Source organism: Ochotona princeps, chromosome 4 (genome assembly GCF_030435755.1).
Source record: "Ochotona princeps isolate mOchPri1 chromosome 4, mOchPri1.hap1, whole genome shotgun sequence".
Classification (NCBI taxonomy): Eukaryota; Metazoa; Chordata; class Mammalia; order Lagomorpha; family Ochotonidae; genus Ochotona; species Ochotona princeps.
The window spans coordinates 94,313,031-94,330,472 of NC_080835.1; the positions used below are offsets into that span (position 1 = coordinate 94,313,031).

Sequence of the window (17,442 nt, forward strand, 5' to 3'; positions counted from 1 at the left end):
CTTCTCCAGTCATCTAAGAATGAAAATTTGTTGAGGTGAGAAACTCCAGCTTTTTAGAGGTCTACAATAATGTTATTCCCCCTCACATTAGCTTTCAGTAGATGTGAAAATATTCCCATCATACAGAAACTCTGACATCTCTTAATCCTGTTTCTTAAATTGTTATTCAAACATTATCCACAATGTTAGTTCTTCACTACCTCTTAGTGCACCAAAGATGAACCGTTGGGCCCTGGACCTTACTAAGGCCCTGGAGAGAAAAGAATCCGTTGAGCAGGATGCACAGCAACAGTGTTGCATCATGGGGACCACATGTAACTTTCAGCAAGCCAAGACCAGGAACATAGAGCTCTCTGACATAGGCTTCCCCAGCACTGACGTGACCTCTACCCTGTCCCAGGAAGATAGTCCTAGAAGTTTGCTTGTACTAATTTTGCACACAACAACACTAAGAGGAAGGTGCTGCTATCATCCTTGTTTCACCAAGCACAAAAGGTGATCAGTTTGCCCGCGTTCATATAGGAATGACTGGTACCAGGAGCTCAGTGTAAAAACGTGGCGACTAGGCTCTGGGTCCTTGGGAGACTTGCATAAGCCTTGGAAGCCTCAGCTCTCTCATGGACCAAGTGAGGCTACTGACAGTGCTTCCCTCAGAGTAGCCGTGAGGAACAAACTGAGGATTCCCCCCCACACAATTAGTTCTTGAATCAGCACATAGGAAATACTGCACATGAGATCCCTAGGGTTAACACCTTCAAAAGGTGGCCAGCCTGCTCTAAGCAACACAAGGTCGAAGACCTCCTTTCTTTCCAAAAAAAGACCTTATCGCATCTGCCAATAATCCCACCCAGAAACTCATCACTTCGACTCCAGAAGTATTTATTACCACATCTGCCCTCTCAACTCTGTAATTTCATTCAGCCCAGACTCCGTCGCAGAGTTTACAATGGTCCTTCAAGATCTAACATCTGCTTAACTGTGAACTCTACCCCTTCCGCCTCACCCTCATTGTACCCATACAAAAGTGGGTCTTTGGAAGGAACACATTCTCTGCATGTCATTTCCATTCTTCATGCCATCCCTCCCCTCATGCCGCACCCTGGCCTGGCCTATGCCCTCTGCCCTGTTTGGCCTAAGGTCTTGATTATGCCATCACTTCCACCAGAAGCCTCTCCCTCCTCACAAGACAGGATTGGTTGTCCTGCCGGAATTTTGATGGCTCAAGCTTGTCATCAGAATGCATATCAAGCAAAATTGTTCACAGCTTTGTCCCTTGTCTGTACCAATACAATACAAGGCTATATCATTTGCTACTATGTCACTCAAGCTTAGTAAGTGCTCTATAAAGAAATACTTTTCAAATAAATAAATGAAGAATGAATGAAAAGTTAAATTCAGTTTCTGTTTTCATCATAGCATGTATGTGGGAAAATAGATTTTTCATTGCGCACACACACACACACACACACACACAAAGTATTCATTTACATGAAGATAATTTTCAGGCTTTCTCCTACTAAATGATTGTACTCAAACCTTACATTTGATTCCATACAAGAAAAGCCCTAGGGCCCGGCGGTGTGGCCTAGCGGCTAAAGTCCTCACATTGAACGCGCCGGGATCCCATATGGGCACCGGTTCTAATCCCAGAAGCTCCACTTCCCATCTAGCTCCCTGCTTGTGGCCTGGGAAAGCAGTCGAGGATGGCCCAAAGCCTTGGGACTCTGCAGCCATGTGAGAGACCTGGAAAAAAGTTCCTGGTTCCTGGCTTCAGATTGGCACAGCACCGGCCTTTGTGGTCATTTGGGGAGTGAATCATCGGATGGAAGATCTTTTTCTCTGTCTCTCCTCCTCTCTGTATATCTGACTTTGTAATAAAAATAAATAAATCTTAAAAAAAAAAGAGAAGCCCTAAACTCGTTCACTAATTTGCTTCCATGACAAAACCTTTCACATGTTAAAATTTGACTTATCACTATTAGTTCTTAAGAATAAATATCTGAAGTTGTACATGTGCTGGCTACAGCGTTTTAGAGACATTGTTCACTATTCTAGAAGCACTTTCTTGAAAGGCAAAGTTACAAGAAAGTGGGAGAGATCTTCCAGCTACTGGCTCACCCCCCACATGGCCACAACAGCGAGGTATAGACCAGGCTGAAGCCAGGAGCCTATAATTTAATCCGGGTCTCATGCAGGTGACAGGGCCCCAGGTCCTTGGACCGTCTGCTGCTGCTTTCCTGGGTGCGATAGCAGGGAGTTTGACCAGAAGTGAAACAGCAAGGACTCAAACCAGTGTTCAGCTGCCAGCAATGTTTTTCGCCTCTCACACCCACAGCACAGTGTGTGTGCTAGGTCAGATGTGAGGAGCTTATGAAAACAGAGCCCAGGAGCTAACGAAGAAGAGACAAGTTTATTTACCATTGTGAGAAGTTCAGTGAACACAAATATAGGGCATTTGTGCAATCTTGTGAAATACACACACACACACACACATATAAATGATCCCTATTTATAGATGAGAGAAACTTTATTGAAGGTGACACAATTTGCAACAGACGCATGACAGGTAGTAAGAAACCCAGAACAGGGGGCCAGGTCTGTGCTAGTGCAAGTCTAGAATATGCCCCATTGGGCTAAATTGTGTCTTGTGTACATGGCTGTGACTTCAGAGCCAAGGCAAAGGCCTGGCAGAGGTGGGATATTGTGTCCCTGAGACAGGACAGGCCCTGAAGAGCCCTGCTCATCAGGGCCAGCACCAGGGCACACTCCAGGGCTGAAGGCGTAATGAGGCCTGCACCCGCATGTCCCATTTCCTGGTGATTAAGGCCCATTGGGCCTGCACTGGAGGAGATTTAGCTTGTCTCCTGTTTGGAGAGGAAGAGCAACCTATTTTCAAGAAGTTTCTCATCTTAATATGTGAACTAAAAAATTAAAAATAATGATTTAGTAAGGCTTGGGAGTTTTGGCTTTTTGCTCTGGTTTTTGCTTTATATCAAATCAAAGAAATCTAGGGCCACATTAAGAAGAGCAAATTAACATTAAGGGGACCATTAGTTTGTTTACCCAGCATAAAATTATGTCCTCTGTAAACGGGAATATCAAATAGCATAAAAAGCCTGGGTGATTTACATTTTCTTTTTGATTAGAGGATTGCATCCACTGTACTCAAGGAAGGAAAATCTCTCCCATTTAGCTTTTGAAGATCAAAGCGGCCATTAAATATACCATATTACCAGCATTTTTTTTTCCTTTTTTGGTTAGGACTAGAGGGATGCTTTACAAATTGAGATTATCTTGGGAACGAGAGGACTTCATTTGGGGTCAGGTGTACCGACTATAGACTGCTCACTGCCCCCGGGAGGACCCTATGCTTAACTTTCAATTGAATTAGGGCTGCCCTCCCACTCGAAGCACACACTGACCTACCTGCTGGAGCTGTGTGCAGACGTTATTACCATGAGCCTTTCTGCAAGCCACAGTCTGATTCTAAGCTGTGAGGATCTTGCTATAGTTCATTTGATAAAATCTGCAGCAAGAAAAAGCAGTGAAAAGCAGTCACTGACTAGAGAAATGACCTTATACAGCTGTTTTGTCAGGATGAAGTCTGGCTTTCCTCCCAACAGGAGCAGGCCAAGGCAAGTGTTGTCTAGGTGACAATCCAGATGGACAACCGTACCTGCATACCACCAGCTAAAATGTGAAATACAATGTTATCTTCACCATCTGAAATACTGAGTCATTGTGGGTGCGCGTAGTATCCTCTGAGTTACATTGATGCGTGGCTTAATGTTGTGGGCCTTGCTTTTTTGTTTGTTTTTTGACATTTAGCATCGAACCACCTTCCATTTTTATTTTGAATTTCAAAGAACTTGGGAAATTCATTTTTGCCATTTTCTGTGGGGAACCAACCTAATCTTGAGCTAGGTCTCTAATATGCAGCTACTAAAAGGAGACGTATAAGAGGAAGATGAGTATTGATTTATAATAAAATGATCAAGTGAATATAATTAGTGAACTCATTCTGATTAAGGACTTGCCATTTCTTTTTCTGCTTTGGGCAGCCAACAACCAATGAAAGAGAAATATTCAGACCTCCAATATGACCCCAACTGGAGTAAGAAACAGGAAGAGCAGCGGTTGACTTTGGTTGGGTTGTCAGGGTCTGCAGAGAGCTTGCTAGAACCCCTGCCTCTGGATCCACTCAACCCTTACAAGGCGACCTCTGTGGAACTCCCAGGAGAGGAAGACGAACAGGAAAGGACTCTTCAGAGTGCCACCTCGTTACTCGGGAGTGAATTTTTAAGCACAAACTATGAGCATAGCACACCCAGCAGTGAGCCGTTTTCGGAGCTGAGCGACAGTGACCTGGAGGAGAAGTCAAGCAACCTTGACCTGGAGGAGAAGTCAAGCAACCTGTCACAGTACGTGAAGAGTTCAAGTTCACATGATGAGGTTTTCCTGTCGGAATCACGTGGCCGTCGGCGAAAGAAGTCCAAACAATATTTTGTGGAGAAAAACAAGCTGACCTTGGGATTACCCACTCCTAAAACAGACTCTTATCTTCAACTTCACAATAAAAGAAAGGGGGAAACTCACCTGGAGCAGGTAGGTGGAGGCTTCTTAACAATCTCTTCTGAAACACTAAATGAGAATTAGCTTTTTTTTTTTTTTTTTAAAGATTTTATTATTATTGGAAAGCCGGATATACAGAGAGGAAGATCTCCCATCTGATGATTCACTCCCCAAGTGAGCCACAACGGGCCAGTGCGCGCCGATCCGATCCGATGCTGGGAACCAGGTCTTCCCACGCAGGTGCAGTGTCCCAAAGCTTTGGGCCGTCCTCAACTGCTTTCCCAGGCCACAAGCAGGGAGCTGGATGGGAAGTGGAGCTTCCGGGATTAGAACCGGCGCCCATATGGGATCCCGGGGCGTTCAAGGCGAGGACTTTAGCTGCTAGGCCACGCCGCAGGGACCCGGGAATTAGCTTTTGCTTGAGATGGCTAGCTGTCTGTCTCTCCCTTTGGGGCAGTGACGTCATGGTAACCGCCTGGCGTTGTGAATCAGACTGCCCTGGTAGCTGAGAAGTATTCCACACATTCCCAGCAGCAAAGAAAAGCTATCAGTGGTTTTCAGTCCGATGACTGCTGTCATTCAACTGTGGTCTCCCAAATTTTCCCACCTCAGAAATTATGGAATTTTTGAACACTGTGTATTCCAAGAGCTTCAGGGCTGAGTATTCAATTCTCTGTGACAATTACCTTTATTTCCATCATAGTATTGTTTTTTTGAGACTATTATATTCCCCCTACACATGGGAAGTACCATGACATACATCCGCTACCAATCAGAAGTGATTTTCGATTCAGACTCTGTATACACAGTGGGCGATCATGGGAGGCGGACAGAGGGCAACACGTATTTTAAATATTTTTTTAAATGATTCTATTACTTCGGCAAAAGCCATTGATAATTTTGTCACGCCATACTTTGATTGTCCTTCTTAAATTATATGATACAATTAAAACTTGGTCTCTTCGCCTATGCAACAGGTGCTGTGGCACAGCAGGTGAGCTGCTAGTTGGGATGCCTGCACCCCTATAATTGAGCCCACTTCAGATCTACATTTCTAATCCTGCTTTCTGCTAATGAACACTCCAGGCTGACATCCACTTGGGAGGTCTGGACTGACTTCCTCGCTTTGGCCTGGCCTAGCCTCAGACAGCACAGACTTTTCGTAGCAGTGAACCAGCAGATGAAAGATACCTATTTCTCTACCTTCTTTCTCCCTCTTTCTGTCTCTAGTGCTCTCTCTCTCTCTCTCTCTCTTTCTCCCCATCCATCGCCCCCTCAGCCTTTTCAATAAACAAATAAACCTTAAAAAAAAAAACTAAAAAAAATACTAAATGCTCTGGCTTCATCATCTGGTTATTTTGAAGGTAAATTCAGTACCGAATAATTAATGCCAAACTGTTGGAGCCACTAAAGTTCATTCTGTTTGATGGGAACATGTAAAGATCTCATCATCTCACTTCTTGGCAGACACACCTGTGAGCACAATGAAGAGGGTGAATCAGCAGAGACCACCACCCTCTTTGGAGAATGGCATGCGATTCATCGCCCACTGATGTGGGGATCCTTTTCAATTAAATGAAAGAGAGATTTGTTGTTATGTGTATTGTGGATGCTGCTGATCCTATTGCAGATCCCAGCTGGGATTAGTTAAAGTAATCTGACCTACTCCTAAGTATTTCCTGATGGAGCAACATAGATGAAGTGGATGAACATTTACGGATTTTATAAGAAAGGTTTATTTGATTTTATTTGATAGGCAGAGTTACAGAAAAGAGAGAGAAAGACCTTCCATCTGCTAGTTTGCTCCTCAAATGGTTGACCAGGGCTGGGCCAGACCAGAATCACGATATAGAAGCTTCATCCAGATCTTCCCCATGGGTCCAAGGGCCTAAACAGTTGAGCCATCTGCCACTGCTTTCCCTGGCCATTAGCAGGGAACTGGATTGAAAGAGAAGCAGCCAGGTCTGGGCCTGGTGCCCCTGTGGAACACCGCTGTTGCAGATAGCAGCTCTACCCGCTGTGTCACGGCGCTGGTCCTCATCTGTAGATTTTTTTTATTCAAAGGCTTCTTTTACAATGTTCTTGGATGATGTGACACCTTTGCCTTTGTAACACATTAAAATAAAGGAACCGGTATCATTTATTTAGCTGAAATACTCAAGCAGCTTTCAACTTTCTTTACCCAATTTTAGTTTCATCATTATTTCATAAAAGCCATGTGAAATTTTGAATTTTATTTGCTTGCTCATTTAAAAATATAAAGCCAACAGTCCAATATCCGTGAAAAGTATTTAGCTGGTAATTTTTCCCAAACTTGAGCAATAGTTTTTGTTACTTTAAAAAATGTTGGGCCCGGTGGCGTGACCTAGTGGCTAAAGTTCTCGCCTTGAACGTGCCCCGGGATCTCATATGGGTGCCGGTTCTAATCCCGGCAGCTCCACTTCCCATCCAACTCCCTGCTTGTGGCCTGGGAAATCAGTTGAGGACGGCCCAAAGCCTTGGGACTCTGCACCCATGTGGGAGACCCGGAAGAAGTTCCTGGATCCTGGCTTCAGATTGGCATAGCACCAGCCATTGCACTCACTTGGGGAGAGAATCATCGGACGGAAGATCTTTCTCTCTGTCTCTCCTCCTCTCTGTATATCTGACTTTTCAATAAAAATAAAATAAATCTTTAAAAAAAAGAAAAACTGTTCTTAGAGCTAGTGTTGTGATACAATGTCAGCATCCCATTTGGGCACTCACTGGAGTCCTGACTGCTCTACTCCCAGCCCAGCTCCCCACTGACGTGCCTGGGAAAGCAAGGAAAGATAGTAAGAAGAGAAGGATAAAAATATGTTTCATCACTGGCTATTCAGTAGCATGTTACTTAACTCCATGGTGCTGTAAATCTTTTATCTTTATTTCTTTGTTGATTTTGTTTCATGTATTCTCCTTTAAGGGAATGTATAATAACTATAACAGAGATTGTCATATCCAGTTGTGAAGATACAATGCAGTATGCATCTCTACTGCCAAATCAAAGATGGACTCCCAATGAAACTGCTAAATATATCCCTGACTATAGGATGCTGGATTGTCTGCCATTGTCTGTACCAGCAATGTTAGGACACAAATAACAGACCAATGGACTTATGAAGTACTATACTATAGTAATAATATGGGAAAAATCAATCTGGGGGAGGGAATAAGAGAAGGGGGTGGGGAAATACCAGAGTCTATGGAATTGTACCATAAAATTAAAAATAAAATAGAAGAGAGAAAGCAAACAATGTATCATATTTTCTGTATGCATAAACAATTGTGGAAGGCTATTGAGGTGGTTAATTATAGAAGAAAGAAGGGAAATAAATGGGAACATCTAATTTTATACTTTTTCATATCTCTTATTTTAACAAATAATCTGTCTTTAGTTGAAACTCGTGTTACAGATAAACAGAGGCAGAGAGAAAACCATAGACAAGGTCAGACACAACAGGAATCTCCCTGCCTCTGGTTCACTCCCCTAAATGCGTGCAACAGCCAGGATTTGATCAGTCTAGAGCCAGGAGCCAAGAAGTCCATGCAGGTCTCCCATTTAGGTTGCAGGGACCCAACCACCTGAGCCACCACTGTTACCTCCCAGTGTGTGCATTAGCAGGAACTCATAAAGGAGTACAGAGCTGAGACTCAAACCCAAGCACGTCAGCCTGCGATGAAGGTGTCCCAAGCCGTGGCTTAACTGCCTCACCAAACACCCAATTCATAGCTCTTACCTTTGAACTATATGAATGTGCTGCCTTCTTAAAAATTAAATTGGAATCTAATAGCAAAAAGAATAGATCTTGTACAGATAACTGTAATATACATTGTGTAGTTACCTGTGTAACTGATTGATAAGTTAACCTAAATTGTACTTTTTTGGTAAATAATGGTTCAAAGTAGAACCATTGCTCTTAAATTCAATTTTTCCATAACATTTTGGCCATTTTTCATAGATCTGTTGAGTGTTCATTAAATGCACTTTGTTTTTTGTTTGTTTTTAGCAATTTTTGTTTTTTATGATACAGTTCCATAGGGATTTTCTGTTTTCTACTCACTTCCCCTCCATCTACTGATTTCTCTATATTCTTACAATAGAATAGTTCTTCAAAAACAATCCCAAGTCCTGTCAAGACATATTTAACAGTTTCATCGGGAGTCTTCCTTTTATTCAGGAGTAGAAATGCATACTGCAATATACCTTCATTTCTCAATATGATAATCTCTATTATTATACAGTTCCTTCAAATGAATATTTCCCATGTGCATGTTTGCTTATATATCTATTTACCATATATTTTATATGAAGGTTGGCTTACATCAGAGAAAACATATGATATTTGTCCTTTGGGGATTGGTTTATTTTCACTGAGCATAATGGTCTCTAGCTGGAACCATTCTGTTACAATTGGAACAATTTCGTTCTTTTATTAATGGTTAAGGACTATTCCATAGAACAGATATACCATGATTTCTTTATTCATTCCTCTTTTGATGGGCATCTGGGGTTTTTCCATGTCTTTGCTATTGTAGATTGTGCTGCAGTAAATATAGGATTACAGGTCATTTTTTCATATACAGATTTAATTTCCTTTGGATATATTGCCAGAAATGGGATAGCTGGGTCATATGGCAGATAATTTTTCAGTGGTCTTACTACTCTTCCTACTGACCTGTACTCCCACCAGTAGTGATGGAGGGTATGTTTCTCCCCACATCCATGCCAGCAGATATTGTTATAGAGTTCTGAATGTAGGCCAGTCTTATTAGAGTTAGGTAGAACCTCAATGCAGTTTTTTTCACTGTATTTCCCTGATAGCTAGGGAGCCTGAGCATTTTTTCATATGTCTATTAGCCATTTCAATTTGTTCTTTCAAAAAAAATGTCCGTTCAATTTTTAAATTTGTTTGATTTTTTTATGTAAATTCAATTTTTCCACAATGTTTTGGTCATTTTTCCTACATCTGTTGATTATACATTTAAGTGCACTTTGAATACTTGAACACATCATGTGAGAAGCAAGGAACTGATGTGAAAACCAACACACACTAGAGGGCACCTGAGTATCACAGCACACAGTAACCTTGCTGCTGGACTAAAATTCTGGGCTTTTATTCGCAATTTGGGCAGTAGCCAAAAAGTATTCGTCTCAACTCGTTATAGTTTGGGTCAATTTATGGTCTACCATGAAAGGAAATTGTGTTCTGAAAAATGAATTACCTCTCTCTCTTGATTCTATTATGACTTTGAAGGTAGATGAAGGTGAAATTTACGATGATTTCAGGAAAAAGCCATAAGTGCTTTATGCATGTTATTTGGCTTTTACCTTGTAATTTCTTGAAAAGATATTGTACCTGTCTGAATGGGGAAGGTTGTTCAGTTGTGTAGAGTCTTCAAGACAATATGAAGCCACAAATGGAATCCACCATCCACTCTGTGGACAGACCCACCTTTAAAACTATTACTCAGACAATAGCTGGATCAGCCAGTAAAATATTGGTTGAGCACCAAGTGCTCGATGCTGTTCTGCTCAGTGCCAGGTGTCAGACATCTAATGTTCCTGTCTTTAGGAGGCTTCCATCCCAGTCCTGTGACATGGACAAAAAACATGCAGCAAAATATTTTCAGGTACTGACCAGCAGCTTGAAGGAGACAGAATAAGCTTTATTTAATAAAGTAATGAGAAGGACTACAAGGGAGCCTCAAGAAATGTTTGAAAAATGGAGTTAGCTGATGGCCTGTCCCAGTAGGTTTATCTACCAGTTACAATACGCTGACGTGCAATACCAGAGTACCAGTTTGAGTCCCAGCTGCTCTGCTTTCAACCCAACTTCTTGCTGGTGTGTCTGGGAAGGTATCCAACGGTAATTCAAGTCCCTGGGTCCCGTCATCCGTCTGGGAAACCAGCATGGAGTTCCAGGATCCTGTCTTGCCCTGTATAAGCCATACTTCATGATAAGGAACTTTTGAATAACTTTAAGACATACACAATGTTTTGTGCTTTGGTATGGAAGTACCATTGATCCTATCAGTATGTTGCTACTGTGACTCTCATTATCTTCAAACCAGAATTCAAACTCTTTTGGGGAGTATGAAAGGATCCTTTCTGCCCCTGAAGCCTCATCCCTTATCACGCCCACCTGCTTCATAAGCTCCAACCAAACCCTAGGGACACTTCCCAGATCCAGCATTTCCTAAGGCTCCTCTTGGTTCAAGCTCATGATGGATTCTGCCCTGCCCGACCCTCTTTTTAGATTTGGGTCATTTTCTGGGCATCTTTTCTCCCACACTCTCCTCCAACCTGCTTCTTCATCCCTGAACATCTGCCCTGGAATGCACAATGCCATGTGGCACTATTTTGTTTCTATGTCTCTGTATTTTTGCCTGTGAACTCATTAGGCTAGTAGCTTAAAATGCAATTTTAATGACTATTTCTTTGTTCTAAAATGCCACTGTTTTCAAAAATGAAGAATACACCCCTGTGTGAACTAACGTGCGGATAACACTGAAATTCAAAGTCGAAAGATCTGACTTGAGTGCCATTGTTATTGCAGCCATTTCCTGCCTTGGGAAATAACACAAACTCCTGCTGAGCCTTGTTTGTGCCCACTAAGGTGGGCTTCTAGTTGTTTGTCTTCCACCACAGACTCAGGACTATCAGGATAACTAAACGACTTGTTGTACGGGCAGGCTTTTTAAAGGCATGAAACCACATATAAAAATAAATGTTGCATTTGTTGTATGATGTTGATTATCAAATGTTTGGTTTGAATTTGCCATCTCCTACTAGATAAGATTAATAAGTGCCCTGCTACTATTCTTTTCCATTGCTGGGAAATTCCCAGGGCCACTCTGAGTTGTCTAAAAGATGAAGCCTCACCTTTATTTAAATTATAATTATCTTTTCATAATCACTCTATTTAGTCAGAAATGGAATTTTTATCGATTTTTTCCAGTCTGCTGGTGCTTGGGAGTCCCACCTTTCCTATTATCCTTGTAAAAATGACTCTTCCATGATTACAAACTCTGTAGACATTCATTGACAGACACATTTTCTTATTTTTACCCTGTGTTAGCTAAGCACCACAAGAGCACTTACGACAGCATAATTTCAATTGAATGTTATAGCTTTTTCAATACAAGACACTTCTTAAGCCACCTTTCTTGTGTGTGCCATTCGGCACTTAGTTGTTTAGCTATCCGTTTGTATGATCTACAGAGTGACACTTCATTAATCTGACATTATTGAGGAGGGACCCATCATGAAAGCATGCCCTTTCAGATGCCAGAAATGTCATTTAATTGATCCAACTTTACAGCTGGTTTTCAAAAACGTACCTAGTGAACATAGTCATTCCGTGCTGTCTTACCCAGGGCCTGTTCTGTAGCAGTCAGAACCTGGGGTGACTGGCAAGTCATTCTTTGCCTCTTCAGCAAATGATACCGAGTCCGCAGTCATTTTACTCTGCTCTTAGTATATCTGCTCTTAAGGAGCCGACAGCCTAGAGGGAAGCAGACTTGTAAACAATGATCACCACGTGAAAACTAGGTTGAAATACAGGTTGGACATTCCTAATCCAAAAATCCAAAATCTGGAATGCCCGAGATCAGAGACTGCTTAAGCACAATGTGCTGCCACAGAGGAACTCCAACCCTGACCCCATGTGACGAGTCAAACCACAGGCACATTAAAATGATTGTTAAGACTTCTTCAGACCTCTGTGTATTACATGTGTATGAAGCAGAGATGAACTCCATGTCTTGACTTGGGTCCCATTCTCTCTTTTTTTTTAGATTTATTTTATTTTGGGGTTCTGGCTGTGGGGTTGGGGCAGAAGCAGCTCCCTGTAGTGTGGTGGCTGTGGAGGGTGCCCCAGCCAGGCCAGACCCAATGCTGGGGACTCAGGCCAAAGTCACAGCCAATAGGCAGTGACCGAGTCCTAGGCTTCTGTCAGCCAGCGCACCAACAATATGTAATTGCTGCCTAGGGACACACATGAGTAAGGCCAATGTGAGTGTAGGTGAGGGATGAATTCTGGGTGATTCCTAGCAACGTGGTCCCGGAACTTTCCGGCAAGCGTGGGGACTAAGACCTGGTAGTTTGGAGGGAAAAGTCCATAAGATTTATTTGAGTCAGACTGATTCACCAGCCCAAATGGAAATCCTGAGATGGGCTGTTAGCATAGAGCATCACTGACTGCCACACATCAGTCCACACGAAAGCAATGAATGGGGGCTTGTCTGGCAGGGCTAGGTACCAGTACCTAAGTGGGTGGTAGAACAGTGGGATGGGTCACACTTGGCAGGGTCAAGACACTAACTAGCACGCCAGAGAACCAAGTCCAAGGGTAGATTTTCTGGGGTAAGTGTGGGTCCAACCCCGTGGAAATGCAAGTCCCACTGGTTAGCTCACAGGCGGGTGGTGATGGGCTGAGCTAGGTGTGACCATGGAACCTGCCATCACTAACAGGTAAAGGAACTGACAACAGTCTGGGCAGGTCAAGGTAGCAGCACCCAAAAGTGCATCCTAAAATAGGATATGGGATGGGCCAAGCAGCAACTGCAGGGAGGCAGACCGGGCAGGGCCAAGCAAACCTCCTCAACTCATAAGGAAGAACAGAAATCAGGAGGGAAGCACAGGTCATTCCAACCTAGGCTCTTACATCAACTGGTCTGCATGAGCCAGGGATACTAGTTCACAGCATCGAAGTCAAAAGCTGAGACAGATGAGGGGTTAAGCCAACTGGGTCAGAGCAACCACTGGCATGCATGTAATCTAGGGCTGGGAATAGGCTTGGCTGCAATCTCCCTTGGCACAAGTGTGAACTGGGGCTGGATGCACCTAACCATGCTAGATGCCAGCATCATCTGGTGCTCTGGAGAACCTGGGTAGATGTAGGACAGACTAGGCTAGGTCTCTGCCCCTACTGATCCATGTGTGAGCAGTGTCTAGGTATGGACAAGCCTTAGCTGGGCTGAAATATCCAACAGTAAGAACCAGAATGGATTGAAGGCCAGCAATGAGGACTGGCCCATGGATCTACCAGTATGCGCATGATCTGGCATAGGGAGAGGTTCTGATGGAGGAGCTTGGGAAACTCCCCTGTCGGGACACAGTCCCTGCAGGTGAGCACAAGAATTACGATAGGGAGCAGCCCAGACCAGGCCAGAGAAAGATACTCACTGGCATACATTTGGCATAGGTCAGGGGCAGACCAGGCTGAACAAGTTCACATCACCTGCTAGCAAAACCAAGCACCAGAACAGAGTGTGGGTTGGGCCAGGTTCGGTCGCAACACAAACCAGTGCACATTACAGAATGCCAAGGTGAGGTTAGCCGTACCAGATGTGGGCGCAGCGCCCAAACAGCACACGTGAGAACCAGGGAGGGAGAGGGAACAAAGCTGGCAGGGGGAAATGTGGGCTCCCCTGCTGGACAACCAATCCCACTGGAGAGCGTGAGTCAGGATGGGGGCAGACCAGACTTGGCAGGGCTATGACACCTGTGGGCCTCATATGAGCTAGATCAGGGAAAAGCCAGAGGCTGGGCTGAATGTTCCAACCGGTGCAAGCAAAAATTAAGAATGGGTGTGGGTTGGTTGGGCTTTGCCTCAGCATCAGCTGGCAGAAGCTGGCACTGGGGGCTAAATCTGTGAAGTTAAACTCCAGAACCACCTGGAGAGTGCATAATCCGGGAGTGGGAGTGGCCTATAGGGAGATAGTGGGCACCTCCCTCTTGGGTTACCACTCCCACTGGAGAGCACGAAAACCAGGACAGGGGCAGGGGTGGCTAGACAGAAAGGCACCTGCCAGTATGTGTGTGGGCTGGATAGTAGGGTGGTTGGGTTGAACTTGGCGTCAATGCCCATTGACATGTACGAGAGCTAATGGAATGTGGGACAGACTGAACAAGCCTGCGGTGCATAGTGGCATGCATGGAAACCAGCGTAGGGGGCAGAACTGGTGGGGGTTATGGGGAGTCACCCCAACTAGGCTGCATCTCCCACTGGTTTGCGTGAGGACCGAGTATGAAGTGGGTAGGATCGAGCTGGACTGCAACACTCATTGGTTCAAGTGGAAGACAGGGCTGGAAACAGAACTGACCCAGCAATTGCAACGACCAGCATGAGCATAAGCTGACTGGCGCGACGGACGGTGCCGGACCCTGTACTGGCAAGCACACGCAAGAATCAGGTCTGGGATCATTTCAGATGAAGTTTCTTTGGAGATCCCTCCAACTGAACTGCTGATCTTAGAACCCCAACCGTAAAGAGATTATGTCAGCCAGTGGATTCTGAAGAGATTTCATTGCAATTGGAACTGCGAAATTGGCAGCAATTCAGAACTGTTGAACTATCAAAACTACTTGAGCAGGACCCTCGGAGGAGCATGCCTCACATCGGGGACCTGGGATGGGTGGGAGGCTGGGTGGGGTTTCTCCGTTTGTTTCTCCCGACCCCAGATACAGGGGTAAAAATGATGATATTAGTGTGGAAACAATGGTCTTACCCACTTTCCTGTAGCTCTTGACCCTTTGTAACCTAATCAACTAAGTAAGATTATAAACTAAAATAAATTTAAAAATATATTTTTAAAAATATGATTTATTTTATTTTATTTTTATTGCAGAGTCAGATATACAGAGAGAAGAAGAGACAGAAAGAAAGATCTTCCATCCAATGTTTCACTCCCCAAGTGACTGCAACAGCCGGTGCTGTGCTGATCCAAAGCCAGGAGCCAGGAATTTCTAGGTCTCCCATGCAGGTGCAGGGTCCCAAGGCTTTGGGCCCTTCCTCAACTGCTTTTCCAGGCCACACGCAGGGAGCTGGATGCAAAGCGGGTCCACCAGGATTGGAACCAGCACCCATATGGGGTCCCAGTGCATTCAAGGTGAAGAATTTAGCCAATAGGTCACTGCCCTGGACCCAGGTCCCATTCTTAACAGAGCTCATTGTGCATATGCAACACAATTCAAAATTGGGGGAAAAAAATCCAAAAGCCGAAAAACTTCTGGTCCCACAATTACCAGATACCTAAGATGCCATTTGTGCTGGAAACATGTAAGGCCGCAAGATGACCCAGAATCAACTTTGCCTCTGCCTACCCAGGGAAACCAGAGATGGTTTCCCAGAGGAGGGAATAATAAAATAGATTCTTTTTTTAAAAAAAGAAAAAGAAGTTGTTAATGGGGGATTGAGTTGGGGGGTGGCAGTAAGGTTATTGCATAGAAAGGGGACATGTACAATGCTTTAATACTGTGGGAAAAAAAACATTATGGATAAAATTTCCTATACAGTAATAACTTCTGACTACTTAAGTAGGAGCTGATAGTTGGCAAATTGGTTAAACGAATTTTCTACCCAAGATCCAAGCCATTTTCTATCATTGTGGATTCAATTCACTAGTTTCACATGCTTGTTTCATTTGAAAGTGTCTGTGATTGCCAGTTTTACGCTTTTTAAAATATTTGTTTCATTTATTCAAAAGCCAGAGTTACAGACAAAGAGAAAGATATCCCCATCTGCTGGCTTACTCTGCAAATGGCAGCAACAGCCAGCCCAAAGACAGGAGCCTGGAACATCCTCTGAGTTTTCTCTGTAGGTGACAAGGGCTCAGAAACTTGGGCCATCTTAGGCCATCTTCCACGGCTTTCCTAGGAGCATTAACAAGTAGCCGGATTAGCAGGTAGCTAGATTGAAAGTGGAACAGCCGGTACTGGAACTGACTGGTACTGGGATGCTCGCGTCATAAGTGTAATCACTACAATTACAAGTGTAATTACTACAATGCTAACTCCTGAAAACAAAGCACAAACTTATTGAAATAATCGAAGAGCATACTCTTTTTAGATCTTATGAACATTTTTCTGAAACTTTTTCGGTTTCCGGTTTCTATGCGTTATTTTGCCACTTGCGTTTATTAAATAAATCTAAATAATTTAGTTTAATTTTCATGAAAATAATATCTCCAGGGACAGGTATGTGATGCAGTGGTTAAGTTGCCCCTTGGGATGCCAGCATCCTATGTTAGCATGCCTGGTGCCAGGCGTGGCTATCAGCTTCCTATCCAGCATCCTATTTATGTGCACCCACATCGAAGACTGGCATAAGTTCCTGGTTTCTGGCTTCAGCCTGCCCCATCCCTGGCTTTTGGGGGCTTCTGCGGAGTGAACCAATAAATAGATGGTCTCTCTCTCTGCCTTCCAAATAAATCAAAGATATAAAATTTTCTAAAAATCTTTCTATTCATACTCAGATTTTTCCAGAATAATATTTAAGTAAATGTCATAATTCTGACAAGCCCAGTAAGAATAAACAAGTTGGAGAACAAATATAGAAGACTCTTATAAGCATACAGCTCAACTAAAGTAAGTGGGATTTCTGTCATCTCTCAGAGAGAGGCTGCCAGCCACGGGCGTTTAGCTGTGGACCCCAGTGAGGTGTTACCAAGAACTAGACAGTGTTGCTAGCCCATACAGTGGGTTGAGAAGGTACATGCTACTACAGTTTTGTATCCCCGGGAGCTGTGAGAATGAGCCTGGGGGATAAAGGGTAGAGAAGATAGCAGGTGTCCGTTATGGAGGCCCTTGGCTGTCATGTAAAGACGAAGCTCTCAGAATCGATGTCCAAGGCCAGGAGCACCAGCATCACCTGGGAATTCACCAAAAGGTACATATTTGGGGGCCTCATTCCAGTCCTTGCGAATTTGAAACTTTGGGGCAAAGCCCAGCAATCGTATTTTACCAGCATTCTGAGTTATTCTGATATGTGACCAAGTTTTGGAAAAGTTTGGCCTTGAATGATTTCAGTAATGGAACAATATGAGTACAGTGTACAGTTTTGTGGCAAA

The 17,442-nt window shown here is 43.7% G+C and overlaps 1 protein-coding gene across 2 annotated transcripts in view; it reads left to right on the top strand.

Annotated features, from left to right (window-relative positions):
- The window catches only part of JHY (junctional cadherin complex regulator), a 64,665-nt gene that overhangs the window by 9,672 nt on the left and 37,551 nt on the right, over positions 1 to 17,442 (top strand). For both annotated transcript variants that reach the window (XM_004585184.3, XM_058664019.1), the window contains exon 2: positions 4,062 to 4,605. In XM_004585184.3, coding sequence (XP_004585241.2) covers positions 4,062 to 4,605 — 544 coding nt within the window. The remainder of the gene's footprint in view (positions 1 to 4,061; positions 4,606 to 17,442) is intronic.